The 13,655-nt window shown below is 41.9% G+C and overlaps 1 protein-coding gene across 19 annotated transcripts in view; it reads left to right on the forward strand.

Moving 5' to 3' along the window:
- MYO3A (myosin IIIA) overlaps nucleotides 1-13,655 on the forward strand; it is a 168,569-nt gene that overhangs the window by 87,990 nt on the left and 66,924 nt on the right. For all 19 annotated transcript variants that reach the window (XR_008310019.1, XR_008310018.1, XR_008310020.1 and 16 more), the window contains 7 exons: nucleotides 2,782-2,898; nucleotides 3,506-3,610; nucleotides 3,702-3,785; nucleotides 4,531-4,733; nucleotides 6,239-6,337; nucleotides 6,530-6,644; nucleotides 12,956-13,082. Coding sequence is in view for 15 of the 19 variants with exons in the window: in XM_053262732.1 (XP_053118707.1) it covers nucleotides 2,782-2,898; nucleotides 3,506-3,610; nucleotides 3,702-3,785; nucleotides 4,531-4,733; nucleotides 6,239-6,337; nucleotides 6,530-6,644; nucleotides 12,956-13,082 (850 nt within the window). In the remaining 4 variants the exon portion in view is untranslated. The remainder of the gene's footprint in view (nucleotides 1-2,781; nucleotides 2,899-3,505; nucleotides 3,611-3,701; nucleotides 3,786-4,530; nucleotides 4,734-6,238; nucleotides 6,338-6,529; nucleotides 6,645-12,955; nucleotides 13,083-13,655) is intronic.

Here is a 13,655-nt window from a genome sequence, read left to right on the forward strand (position 1 = left end):
AAGAGATATGGTGAGAACAGCTTAAGACCTCTGTGCACCTGAGGCTCTCCAAGGTTTCAAATGGAGGAGGGCTGGACTTGTGGTAGCAAACATGAGTTGGTTGGTCCTCTCTAGTTTGCATTTGAATGGGAGACTACTTGTGAGTGCTGTAAAATATTCTGCTTAGGGGATGGGGCCACTCTGGAAGAGCACCTGCATACTTGCAGGCAGATGGTTCCAAGTTCCCTCCCTGGCATCTCCAAGATAGGGCTGAATGAGACTCCTGCCTGCAACCTTGGAGAAGCCACTGCCAGTCTGTGTAGACAGTACTGAGCGAGATGGACCAATGATCTGACTTGGTAGAAGGCAGCTTCCTATGATCCTAGGTATTTCCCAGTTGTACTCTGGAAATGATTGAACCTGGGACCTTCTGCCTGCAAAAAGATGCTCTTCAGTTGAGCTCTGGTCCTTCCTCTTGCCTCTTTTAGGATGCAACTACATGTTGCCACCATAACCAGCAGTTCCATATCTTGTTCTCCCCCTCTGCTGGAAATACATGGTGATATAAAACAGTACTAACTAAACCAAAAACACTCAGTCTGAAACCAGAACTCAAATATTTTCAAAGGGTAAAAAGAATATAGTAATAGCAACCAACCTTTCTTGAAGACCAGATGGAATAAGTTGTTACTAACTATTAGCAGGGGTGGTACCTAGTGGGTCCCTTCCACATCTGCAGTGCCAGCATGAAGGCCCTGCTCCTCGTTAATGAGGAGTGAACCTCATCTACAAAAGAAGGGAGTAGGAACTGAAACATGAGTTCCCAGCCACATAATTTATGATGCTGACCCTTGACTTTTTAAAAGCATCCTCTACTTTTAAACTAAAGTGTGCCGTCAACTCTATTTCAACTCCTGGCGCCCACAGAGCCCTGTGGATTTCTTTTGGTAGAATACAGGAGGGGTTTACTATTGCCTTCTCCCGCACAGTATGAGATGATGCCTTTCAGCATCTTCCTATATCGCTGCTGCCCGATATAGTACCAGTGGAGATCCAAACCGGCAACTTTTTGTTAGTCAAGCATTTCCTCACTTAAGGTGCTAATATCAACCACGTACTGAGCTAATGAATGTGATTAATCGAGGGTGTTAAGATCTCATCCAAATATTTATTTGCACTATGATAAGCCATATGCTCTCAGTTTTTTGCCAGAGGATAAAAGTCATGTTCACTTTCATGAAAGGAATTGCCATTAAATATAATGGTGAGCATAGTTAATAAGTAGCAGAAATACTAGACAATTACAAGATATCTGCTCTCTAGTTTTGTGTACAGCTTGCAAGACAGACATAAAAATTAAGATGGTGGAAAGGAGGGAGGGTAAAGCCATGGATAACAGACGTCCATACATTAGTTTACAAGAGCTTGTGCCTTTCAGTTTGAAATGCCATATATCCCAATAGCTGTAGACTCATTCAGATGTTATCTAAAAAGCGAACACAGAAGTCCCGCCTTGTTGGCACATCTGTCATTCTCCTCACTCTCCCACAGGGCTCATGTTTACAGCCTTCCTCTGAAGTGTCAAAGGCTGTAAGCGTGATGGCGGGTGCGTCCATGGGCAGGAGTCTCAGACGTGCTTCTTTCTTCAGGAAAATTACCGAAGTGATTATGACTAGGGGAGGTACCAAAGGAAAATATGAAAGTTCTTAAGAGTACAGTCTTAACATTTTGTTAATTTCCTAAGGCTGATACACTGATTCAAAGACAGATGTGCACAGAGTGGATATAGATGATCATCAACATGGCTGAAGGCACCTAAGTGTTTCTAAAATCTGATTAAATCAAGATGGCTGAAAGACCAAACTATTGGTTCCTGTGCTTTACCTATTTATATCCAGCTTTATATCCCATTTTCATTTAAAATCTGAAAGTGGCTTTTAAAACAGAAAAGACACTATAAAAATTTAAACAAGTGAAATACACCGCTGCGCTTAACCTTAAGCGCAGCAGTGGAAATGTGGAAATGACCAAGACAAAGTTAGTCCTGCACAAAGATAAAAGCTCTCTGAAATAGGAATGCCTTTAATCTCCTCTTGAAGATGGTGAAGGAGGGCTCCAGTCTATCACTCATAGGTAGGGGGAGTTACACTGGTGTGGCACCACCACTGAAAAGGCCCTTCCCCCAGTAACCACCAATCAGATTTCTCTTAGAGGCGGAACACATAGCAGGATCCCTACTGCCGATCTCAAGGGCCGGGCTGGTTTGTATGGGAACAATCAGTCTTGAAGGCTACCAGGTCCCCAGCTGTTTAGCACTTTAAAAGCTGAAACCAGTTTTTTAAATTAGGCTCAGAAGTGTATTGGTAGCCAGTGAAGCTGGAATAAAATGTATGTTCTAACCAACTCACTCCCCGCAGTATATTTGCACCAACTGAATTTTTCAAGCAAACTTTAAAAGCAACTCTCTCTGTGTATATTGCAGGCTGAACAAGTTTTGTTTGGATGTAAACAAATTTTGCTCTTTTCTAAAGAAGAAGAAGAAAGCATACACATTAACAAATTACCTTGCTGTTCACCTAGGCTTTTTAAAACTGAATTTAAATTTGATTTTTTTTTTTTTAGTTGTAAAAGTGTGTGTGTGTGTGTGTGTGTGTGTGTGTGTGTGTGTGTGTGTGTGTGTGTGTGTGTTATTGGATGTTTTTTAACAACGTCCTGTGAGCCATCCAGAGAACAATTTGTTAAAAGTGGCTAACAAATAAACTTCATTATTCCCTCTGTTTTGCTTTGTTTCTTTTTAAACAGAATACAGTAACAGAGCAACTGCAAAAGAGCTACGCCAGGAATCAGATTTACACCTACGTGGGAGACATTCTCATCGCAGTCAATCCTTTCCGGAACTTAAACCTTTATGCCACACAGGTGTGAAAATCAGCTCTTCTGTTCTTGGTGTGACATTTTGAAGAATTACCACATTTGCATTGAACATGAGGGCATCTGGATGGGAAGCGTTTTGTCTCATTATTAGCAAGGGAGGCCAAAAAAGTAGTGGAGTCTGCAATAAAAGTCTTTGCATTTTGCTCTCGGATTGGGAAGCTTCCCAGGGCTAGGTCAGACAAACTTAAGGCTGCAGGACTTATTTTCCTCCACCTCCCATCCCCACCCCCAAGGTTCAGGAGTATCACTGGGCTTGCCCACAGCATCCTGGAGCCTTGAAAATCCTCCATGTGGAGTTTGCTTCATTCTGTTTGAGCAGTAATGACTGTCCAAGACTTTGCCTTTAAAAGCTGCTCTCTGTGTGTGTGCAAAATCTCATTTTCCATTATGAGCTGCAGAACAACTTGTAGGGAAACAATATTTGATTTGTATTTCATCCGAGTATCATGAGCCAGGGCAAACTCATATTCTGAACCAAGTTATTACACATTTCAGCAACATCACTGGCCATAGCAGTTAGGTCTCATGAGACCACAAAAGGACAGCATAAAAGAAAGGAGCCAATAATATTTCTGTAATCTTACCTTTTCAGCATTCCAAACTATACATTGGGGCCAAGCGGACCGCCAATCCTCCTCACATTTTTGCTGTGGCTGACATCGCATACCAATCCATGGTCACGTACAATTCAGATCAGGTATCTACAATGGGTTGCAGGGTTCAAACTGATGTTCCCTTTGGTTGTGTGAAAAGTTGGTTATAATGGACTCTTCTTCTCTCATCTTCAGTGTATTGTTATTTCTGGGGAAAGTGGAGCAGGAAAGACTCAGAGTGCCCATCTTCTGGTTCAACAGCTAACTGTCCTTGGAAGGGTATGTTGTTGTTGACTGATAATGAAGCACTGGTGCTACATGAGGTGCACTGGTGCTGCTGGTGAGTTCCAAACTAATGCAGCACCAACATTTGCAGTGGGGAGATTATTTTCAGCTATCCTCCCCACTTTCCCCTGAAGCCACCTCTGTACCACCCTAAAATATGTCTGTGAGGCCTTCACAACCCTCAAGGACATATTTTCAGGAGACAGAAGTTCCAGGGAAAGGGGAGATTATCAAAATCCTCCTGCCTGTGTGCAAGTGCCAGTACTCATCAGCAGGACTGGTGTATCTCGTTAGTCAATATATTGGCCAACATTATTAAAATCATCAGCAAAAGCCACTGGAGATAGACTACAATGGGCTGAATAGTTGCGCACACACACACCTTGATGTGTTTTGCTCCTCTCATCCTCTTGGTGGTTAATACACCATGCTAGTTTTTCTTCTGTCTGGTCAGGAGAGCCCTGCCACACTATTCGGTAATGTCGCATTCCAACCAACATGTTGCCACAGTTTGCCCCAAAGAGAGGGAGATTCAAATGCATGTGTTTCTTTCCTTAAGAAGAATGCATGTGAAATGGCCCTTGCTCTTTGCCTGTTTTTGACAGTGGATGTGGTGATCACGGAATAAGATGATTGCAACAAAAGTATATTGCATTGGCGGAAAATACTTTATCATGTTACACCCTGAGGCACTGCATTTGTAAAAGCTTTTGTGTGTGTGTGTTGAATTTATATCTAGGCTAATAACAGGACTCTTCAAGAAAAGATTCTCCAAGTCAATAATCTTCTGGAGGCTTTTGGAAACGCAGGCACCATTATTAACGATAATTCCAGCAGATTTGGGAAATATCTAGAAATGAAATTCACTTCCAGTGGAACTGTTGTAAGCGCTCAGATATCAGAATATCTCCTAGAAAAATCTAGAGTCATACATCAAGCTGTGTAAGTAAAAAGAGGACAGTGGGCCACTTCCAGTGAAAAGAGAGAGAGAGAGCGCCCTGGTTGGGATGAACTCTTAAGGGTAGTGGGATTGTCCCCTTCCAGCCCACCAGATTTCCGCATATTGGCTATAATATTTGCATGTGACCACTGTGCATAGCCCTGAAATTGCACTGTGCACAGATCTTGACCATGTGGCCATTTCTCAGATTGTATGTGATACTAGTAGGGGAAGCCCTTCATTGACTGAGCAAACTTATAGGGAAGTTCAAGACATTAAATATATGCAATATAATTTTTAATTAATGTGCTTGCAAAAGGAAATTAAAAGAACAGTTCAAAATTTGTAGGATTTCAACTTCGAACAGTATTCATTTTATTGAATAATGACCATATATGGTAAATGTAAGTCATTGTAATTCTGAATCTGAGAAAGATCTTCTGCTTTCCCTGGTCATGATGTTGTTTTGGAATTATTGATCTGATTGCTGAATGTTAAAAATCTGTTATGAACAATGACGGTTAAAATATGATTATTATATTCATAATTTCTTCTAAAAATACAAAAAGAAAATCAAACCTTTCCCCAAAAATATTCTGGTGTAAAAACTAATGCTTTCAGTTAATTTAAGTGGCAGGATTGTTCATGCAAAATTTGGTATCTGTAGGTAATTGGGAATTATGATATTCAGATTTACTTTTTAAAAATAGCAAAAAAAAATTACTTAAAATTTCCCCAAGCATATTCTGGTGTAACAAATAGTGCATTCAGGTAATTTTAAGTGACAGGATTGTTAATGCAAAATTTGGTATTTGCCAGTAATCGGGAAGTATGACTTTATTTCACACAAACAAATTATTCAAAAGATATAATAGATGCATCACACAGTTTGGGCACACAATTTATGTGCAAAAACCTGTGCAAACTTTGTATCCATGGACACATTGTACATGGACCTATGGTGGATGGGATAAGACATCTGGTAGACATGGCAAGCGCAATATTTCTCTCTCTCTTGCTCCACATAGGCTGAATGATTAATCTCTATGATTAATAGGACAGCTTATTGCATGTATTAGTTGCAATTCCACCAAAGGGCTCACACTGGTGCATAATTGGAACAGTATAATAGAATCCATCCAGACTGGCTCACAATTAAGAGAACCAATATGTCTATCAGATTAGAGAGTTGTTTTTCTTTCCAAACAACAAAATGGCACTTTGCTATACAGGTGATATATACATAAATATATATGTATATGTGTGTGTGTGTGTGTGTGTGTGTTTTCATTGCAATCAGCTTCCTGAATGAACTTACTGTAGTGCTTTGGCAGCAGCCCTTGCATCCCATCCAAAGGGCAGCAAGATGCAGAATCACGTTACAACTAATCCTGATATTTAAGAAATTAAATTGGAATTATCCCTATAATAATCACAAATAAAGTGTTCTTGGCCTGATTTTGATTTTATTTTAATATCTGCCATATTAAGTTTTTTATTATTTCAGGGGGGAGAAGAATTTCCATATTTTTTATTACATCTATGCTGGTTTGGCAGAGAAGAAAAAACTAGCACATTATAAATTGCCAGAAAATAAGCCTCCCAGGTAACATTGCATTTGTATTGTATTTTTATTCCCTTCCCTCTCTAAACTGTGGTTACCTGACCTTGGGCTCATTCAAATAAACCAAAATAAATATATGCATGGGCTCTCTTTACAAGAGTGAACAGTTTTAAAGCCAAGTTTCATACTGAACTTCACTTAAATTCTCAGATTCTTCCCCTTCCATCTTTCTAGGTACCTGCAGAATGAACTTCTCAGGACAGTACAAGATTTCATGAACAATAGTTTTTACAAATCTCAATTTGAACTGATTGAGCAGTGCTTCAAAGTGATTGGTTTTACAATGGAGGTGAGTACTAATGATGTTTTAACTTCTGCTTCTTTTTTAATAAAGCAATTTTCATGTGCATCAGATCAAAGCAAGACGTAGTGAGGGGGGCTTTCTGCAAGCATCGATCGTGTATGATGAAGTGTTTTGGTATAAGCACATACACCTTCATTTATTCAAGATGCGTATAAACCAGCCCTGCACAACTCATGACCCACCAGCACAAACACAGCCCATCAGCTGTGTATTGTGGCCTGCTGTGTGTTTCTCTACCCCCCTCCCTTTTTCCTTCTCTCCCTCAGTGCCAGGCAGATGTCAAAAACGAACGGGTTTGCTCAGGGCCAATTGGCGGGGAGGTCCCTTGGGTACCCTCTCTCCTTACTGTTGCAGGTGGGTAGGCAAGTGAGTGGCAGCAATGAATAGCAGTGCATGACTCTGGTTGGCAGTAGGCTTTTCTAGGACTGGAACTTTGACATCTTCCCAAAGACACCAAACCCTTGCACCCTACTGTATACTGATTCCCCAATGAGCTACCACATGCAAGTGATAAGATGTGTCCATCTTGGTGGGTTGTAGCTGTGCAGGTCTGCTATAAGCAAATAGGAATGTGTGTGAGCTGTCTGTGCACTCCCTTGCGGGGCAGGGAGGGATACCTTTAAGATGCAGGTAAGGAGCTCCTCACCTGCTCGCCCCTGCCCTGCCACTTTCCGCCTGCGAGCGCTCATTTTAGAACAGGAGCTCCTTAACCTGCATCTTAAAGGTACCCCTCCCCACCTTATATTGTTCAATAACAACAGACAATCAAAGGACATAACAATGACTTTAAAATGTATTTTAGAAGGCTGGCATTGGACATGTGTGTGTTTAAGTTTTAATTCTTTGTTCCTTTTGATATAGAACATTGCCTACAATGCCCAATTTTAGTCTCATCCATGGAAGTTAACTTGTTTTTGTATCTTAGAAATGATACATTGTGTTAATGCATTCTGTGAGCATCCCATATCTTTTCTCTTGTAAGGTCTTTGTGAGTATAACTGTAATGAATATAAGTTGGGGCGTTTCTGGGGCTGATGTAGCAGCTTTCATACAGAAAATTGCATAGACTATTCTTAGTGCAACTGCATTATCAGGATAGCTCCATACTAGATGCCCAGGTTTGTGACTGAAGTTCTGGGTGAGCAAGTCAAAAGAAGATTAAAGCGCCAATGAGAGGCAGAGGCTATGAACAATGATGCACAGAATGCCTATTTACAAAAGAATTCTTGAGGCTTCTCTAAAAGCTACTAAGCACAGTGCTTTGGATAAGAAATTGTCCCTGCTTCTAATGTATTGCCATTTAGGAGTGGTGGTCAGCCTAGGTCTGGGTATATTTACTTATTTTTATTTATTTTTACATTTATGTCTTGCTCTTCCAAGGAACTGAGAGCAGTCTACATGGTTATGTTTGTCCTCACAAGAACCTTGTGATGTAGGCTAGGCTGAGAGATAAGTGATTGGCCCAGAGTCACCCAGTCGGGAAATTTAGGACCGACAAGGAGTACCACACAGCGCATAATTAATATCTGGAATGTTTTGCCATGGGATGTAGTGATGGCCACTAGCTTGGGCGGCTTTGAAAGGGGTTTATACAAATTCATGGGAGACATGTCTATCAGTAGCCACTAGTCTGGTGGCTGTGGGCCACCTCCAGCCTCAGAGGCAAGATGCCTCTTAATACGAGTTGCAGGGGAGCAACAACAAGAGAGAGGGCATGCCTTCACTAGGGATGTACATGGAACAGGCAGGGACAGTTTGGTGGCGCCGGGGGTGCTGCTTTAAGAGCAGGTGAGGGTGCACGTACCCCTCCCTCCGCTCTTTCCTCACCAGCGCTCATTTATTCTGAAGTTAATCAGGGCAGAAGAGTACCTCCCAGCCACCCTGTTGCCTCCGAACCGGTTCCGTGCATATCCCTAGCCCTTGCCTGTGGGCTCCCCAGAGGCATCTGGGGGACCACTATGTGAAACAGGATGCTGGACCAGATAGGCCTTGGGCCTGATCTAGCAGGGCTGTACTTATGTTAGTGACATAGGAAGCTACCATATACCGAGTCAGACCATTGATCCATCTGGCTCAGAATGGTGTACACAGACTGGCAGAGACTTCTCCAAGGTTGCAGTCAGGAATCTCTATCAGCCTGATCTTGGAGACGCCAGGGAGGGAACTTGGAACCTAGATGCTCTTCTCAGAGCGGCTCTGTCCCCTAAGGGGAATATCTTGCAGGAGATATTCTTGTATCTCTTTATGTGTTCTTAAAGCAAGAGTGGCAGTTTGCATGGGTTCCCAAACAGCCTCCCATCCAGACGGTGACCAGATCTAGGCCTGCTTATCTTCAGTAAGATGGCTATATCATGTGCCCTCAGACCACCCTTTCCCCTGATACTGTGCTTTTACGTGAAGGGAATTATTTGTATGGAGGAGCATTCAATCATTTGAGCCCCAACCTGTAGTCTGGAGTGGAACAGTCCAGACACAGGGTTACCAACCCAAGGAGAACATGTTTATCAACTTAGCCAGGTCCTCATTGTCCATAGTTGGGATGGCAGTTTTCTAAAGGGTGGCATAAATAGGTTTTTCTTCTTCTCATTTTTGCCCAAAGGCAGCACTTGGGAATGAATGCACAAGTCAAATACTTTGGTGGGCCGGAACCTACCATGACTTGGTAGGCAGGGGCCGAGGTAAATTTTCAGCACATTAATGCTTACAATAAAATTAATTAATAAAAAATATTAATGAAAGCAAATATTAGTTACCCATAACATGAGGAGGGAAGAGGAGGCTCCTAGCAACCTTTCCTCTTCCTTGTCCCCCATGCACTTTCAATGCCTTCAAAGTTCAGTTTTGAAAACGGGCTGACACCCACCAGGTCGATGGGGCAAGGCAGCATTTTACACCTCATCTCAAGCACCAGAATACTTTGGGCCAGCCCTGGGGCCAGCAAAAAGGCCTGGATCTGGCCCACAGGCCTTATGTTGTGCAGTCCTGCGAGAACCAGTAGGCAGGGTATATGTTCCCAAAAATGATGATAATATATCATTCTTTAGCCTGATCTACAAACCATAAAGTCAGAGATATTTGATTTAAGCCAGTTAGTTCTGTTAGTCTTAATGAAGCTGTGGCCATTTCTGACAGTACACTTTCTTAGCAGGAGAGTTTTTTACACCCTTTTGGAACCTTTTAGGCACATTTATAAAACAGGCAGTTTCCCAAGGAAGTCACAACCACGGGTTTAAAATGTCTTTCCACATACAAGAAACTACCTTGTCTCACCTGTGTTCTCTTAAGCTCTTTGAAATATATTGTTTGAGATATAACGTAATAATCATGCTGTAGATTTTCCATCTCTTTTGGTAACCCCTTCCTTACGAGATGCAAACATGATTTAGCCACCAAAAGAGAAAAATTAATAGGGTAGTGTCATCCATGGGGGTGGGTGGGGTCAGAAATTTTTCACCCAAACCTAAGTTTTCCTGAAATTCGGCTATCTTGAAAAAGCATCCAAGGCAGAACTTGATTGCAATATGACAAAAACAACCCCATAAGCATTGTAGAAAAAACCTTTCTCTTTTTAACAAAAAGCCAATATGCCTCCGTGGAATATACTCTCAGCCTCTATATACTACTTTGTGTCTTAAAATCAAATGAAAGGTTATGTGGCACAACTACTTTAAAAAATAAGGGAAATGGGCTGCTAGGAATAAAAAGTCATCATGTTGTACTAGACGAATCAAGCCACATTTAATGCTTGCTGGGAAAGGGCACAAAAATGTCAGTTGCATTACACGTAACAGAGTGTAATGACAGAAGTCATTGTAATCATTTCAGTCATCCATGGAATAATTTTAGAACTAGGTGAAGTGTATTGTTCCTGTTGGTTTAAAAAAACACAAAAAACCAAAACATATTATAGTATCAGACCAGGATCTAAAGAATTACTTTAGGCTAGCCTAAGGACTTGTACTCCCTCTGTGAGATTCTACTTTTCTTCTTTGTATAGCACAAGCCACATCTGTCACAAACAGCAACTGCATTTTTCCTCTGCTTCCAAAATCTTTTGCCTTGCAGCATGAGGGGGCTGCTGTTCAAGAAACAAAAGTCCAAGCATCTCTGGATACATGCAACTACTTGAGTGGATCTTTGGGTCCTCGTCCTGATCTTTGGGATGAATTCAGCTCTGCACATGGTGGATACAGATTTAAGTGTTTCCAAGCAATTAAAACCCATTCAGGATTTTACCTTTTTCCAGAGTTGAGCAATCTTTTGGTCTTTTCTGCATTCTCACAGTCATGATGATCCTAGGTTGCTGAGCCCCATGGAAATGGTTGTGAGAATGCAGATTTCCCAAGTAATCCTGGTCAAACCACTATGGTTAAACTGCATCTAACCAGGATAGATATATAGGTAGGTAGGTAGATAACCAGGATCTGTCTATTTTCTGAACCATTATTCAGAAAGGTTATCCAAGGATATAATTTATTGCAGAGCTAACATGGGCACAAAATAATAGGAAACAAATAATAGGAAACTAGTTTTTGAAATAACTAGAAATTGTGGCATGTGCAGACAGTTTTTCAGAGCTGAGGTTAAACAAAAATGCAGGTAAAATGCGGTTTGAAGCTGTAGGCACCATGAAGTGTAGCCAGAAAGCCATGTTTTGGGGTAGCGCAAGGAACACCCCTCTAGATGTATTCACAGCACAGGACTATGGGATCGTGCTTTTCACCTCATGCTGTAGCACAAGCTGGTCATAGAGGACAGGCTGAGGCTGGCAGCATGCCACCAGGTTGAAGAGTCAGCAAACCAAAATAGGACATGGCCGCCCCTCACTAAGGAGGAAAGCCAGCTAAATAGACCCCCATCAAAAGCCAATTGCTAAGGGAGGAGACTCTCCCGCTTGGAGAGAACGGTTGGAATGCTCCTCAGAAGAAGCACAGAAATGACCATTTCTCGCCCCATTAAAGTTGATGAATTGACTAGCAAAGATAATTGAGGACTGTTCCTAAGCAAATAAAAGATGTGTATCTTTGCACCTGGAGACCTCACAGTCTTGAGATTGTATGCAAACACTGACTCATTATTTTCTCACATCCACATTTGCATAACTGGCTCTTCCCTTTGTCCAGAAGGACTCACCTAAAGTGACTAAGCCCATCTAGCAATGGATCCTGTTGATTTGCATGGAACTCTCTACCTTTCAGGGAGGGAGAAACCACCTGATTGACTCAGGAACAGCCTCAGGGCATGTTTTCAGGTATAGGTACCTCAGCCAAGCCACAATGGCCTCGGATTCTGCTTGGACTTGGTTGGGATTCTGTCTGGATTCCACCAGCCTACAGATTCACACATAAGTAAGCTGTGGCTTCTGCCCCTCGCTCTTCATCCCCACTTTCATCCCATGCCTCACCGCAGAGGAGGCATCCTTGTCTGGCCATCGCACAACCAACGTGCCTGGAAAGAATCGGTAATACTAACCTCTCGCCTCTTCCGAAGCTTTCTTGACGCTTTCCCCTGCTTCCATCCCTGCTCTCCAGGCACCTTTTATTGCAAGCCTCTAAGTAGGCTCTTATTCAGGACTGTAGCCAAATTATTGCAAGCCTCTAACAAAGACTCCCATTCAGAACGCTAGCCAAATTATTAAATTGCCTGACTAAAGTTGCTTTTTGCCTTCTGTGTCTCTCAATTTTTATCCTTAATAAAGCCTTGAAACCGTACCTGTGTTTCCTCATTCTTCCCAATACACCAGAACTGCTAAACTGATACTGTGTCAGAACTGCACCCCCAAACCAAGCGAATTTTCCCACTTTCACTCAAAAGCATAGCTGGAGCGCCTTGCTGGTCTGTGACTGTAGCAATAAAGATTAAATAGCTGGAACGCCTAGCCAGTCACTCCGGGGCAGTTTTCGTAACTGTAGAGCCATACAGTTGTGGCTGTGGGGCCATGTTGGTGGAGATGCCGTGTTGGTGCCCCACAAGCATCATTTTCTACTATTGCTTTAGAGGTTTGAGTCCTATTTATTGACATTTTAATATTTTACTAAATGAGTTGCTATTGAAATGTTTTGATATGTTTATATTCTGTTTTATGTTTGTATCATGTTTCTTTGTTCGTTTCTTTGTATTGTGGCCTACTACTTTGGGCATTTTTTTTTTAAAGGAAAGGGTAGACCTCATTTCATCTCCTGACGCTCAGCATATAAGACAAATACTTAAATCAGAAAAGATAGTACCATTGTTTCAGCCTGAGGTGAAATTTATAAGACTATAAATTGCAATTGTTTTTTTCATCTGTCTTCCAGGAACTTGGAAGCGTATACAGCATACTTGCTGCCATTTTAAATGTGGGTAACATTGAATTCTCATCAGTGGTAACTGAGCATATGATTGACAAGAGCATCATTTCCAATCCAACGCCTCTTGATAACTGTGAGATCCCCCCTCCTTTTTGTACATAATTAAATGTCTTTTGTGATGTCTTTTTGCTGTCTAGTTCATTATAAACTGTGGATTTACCTGCATTTCACAGAACTATTACGTTGCAAGCAGGTAGGTAGGTATCTAGCCTACCTCCAATAAAAACCCTCACTTATCCTCTTCTCACATTTTAAGATCAGCAAATGAAACCTTGCTGTGTAGTTCAGCTAGCCAAGTTAAGTTAAGTCCTGCTTAATCCTTGCCTGCAGTAATACAGGGCCTTATTGTGATCCCCCATTGTGTAAAGGTAAAGTGTGCCATCAAGTTGACTCCTGGTGCCCGCAGAGCCCCATGGTTTTCTTTGGTAGAATACAGGAGGGGGTTACCATTGTCTCCTCCCACGCAGTATGAGATGATGCCTTTCAGCATCTTCCTATATTGCTGCTGTCCGATATAGTACCAGTGGGGATCTGAACCAGCAACCTTCTACTTGTTAGTCAAGCATTTCCCTGCTGCGCCGCTTAAGGTATGCACTGCCTCGTTAAGAGGCAAGGCCTCAGGATGAACAGGCAATGTAAGAGAATG

Source organism: Hemicordylus capensis, chromosome 6 (genome assembly GCF_027244095.1).
Source record: "Hemicordylus capensis ecotype Gifberg chromosome 6, rHemCap1.1.pri, whole genome shotgun sequence".
In the NCBI taxonomy this organism is placed as follows: domain Eukaryota; kingdom Metazoa; phylum Chordata; class Lepidosauria; order Squamata; family Cordylidae; genus Hemicordylus; species Hemicordylus capensis.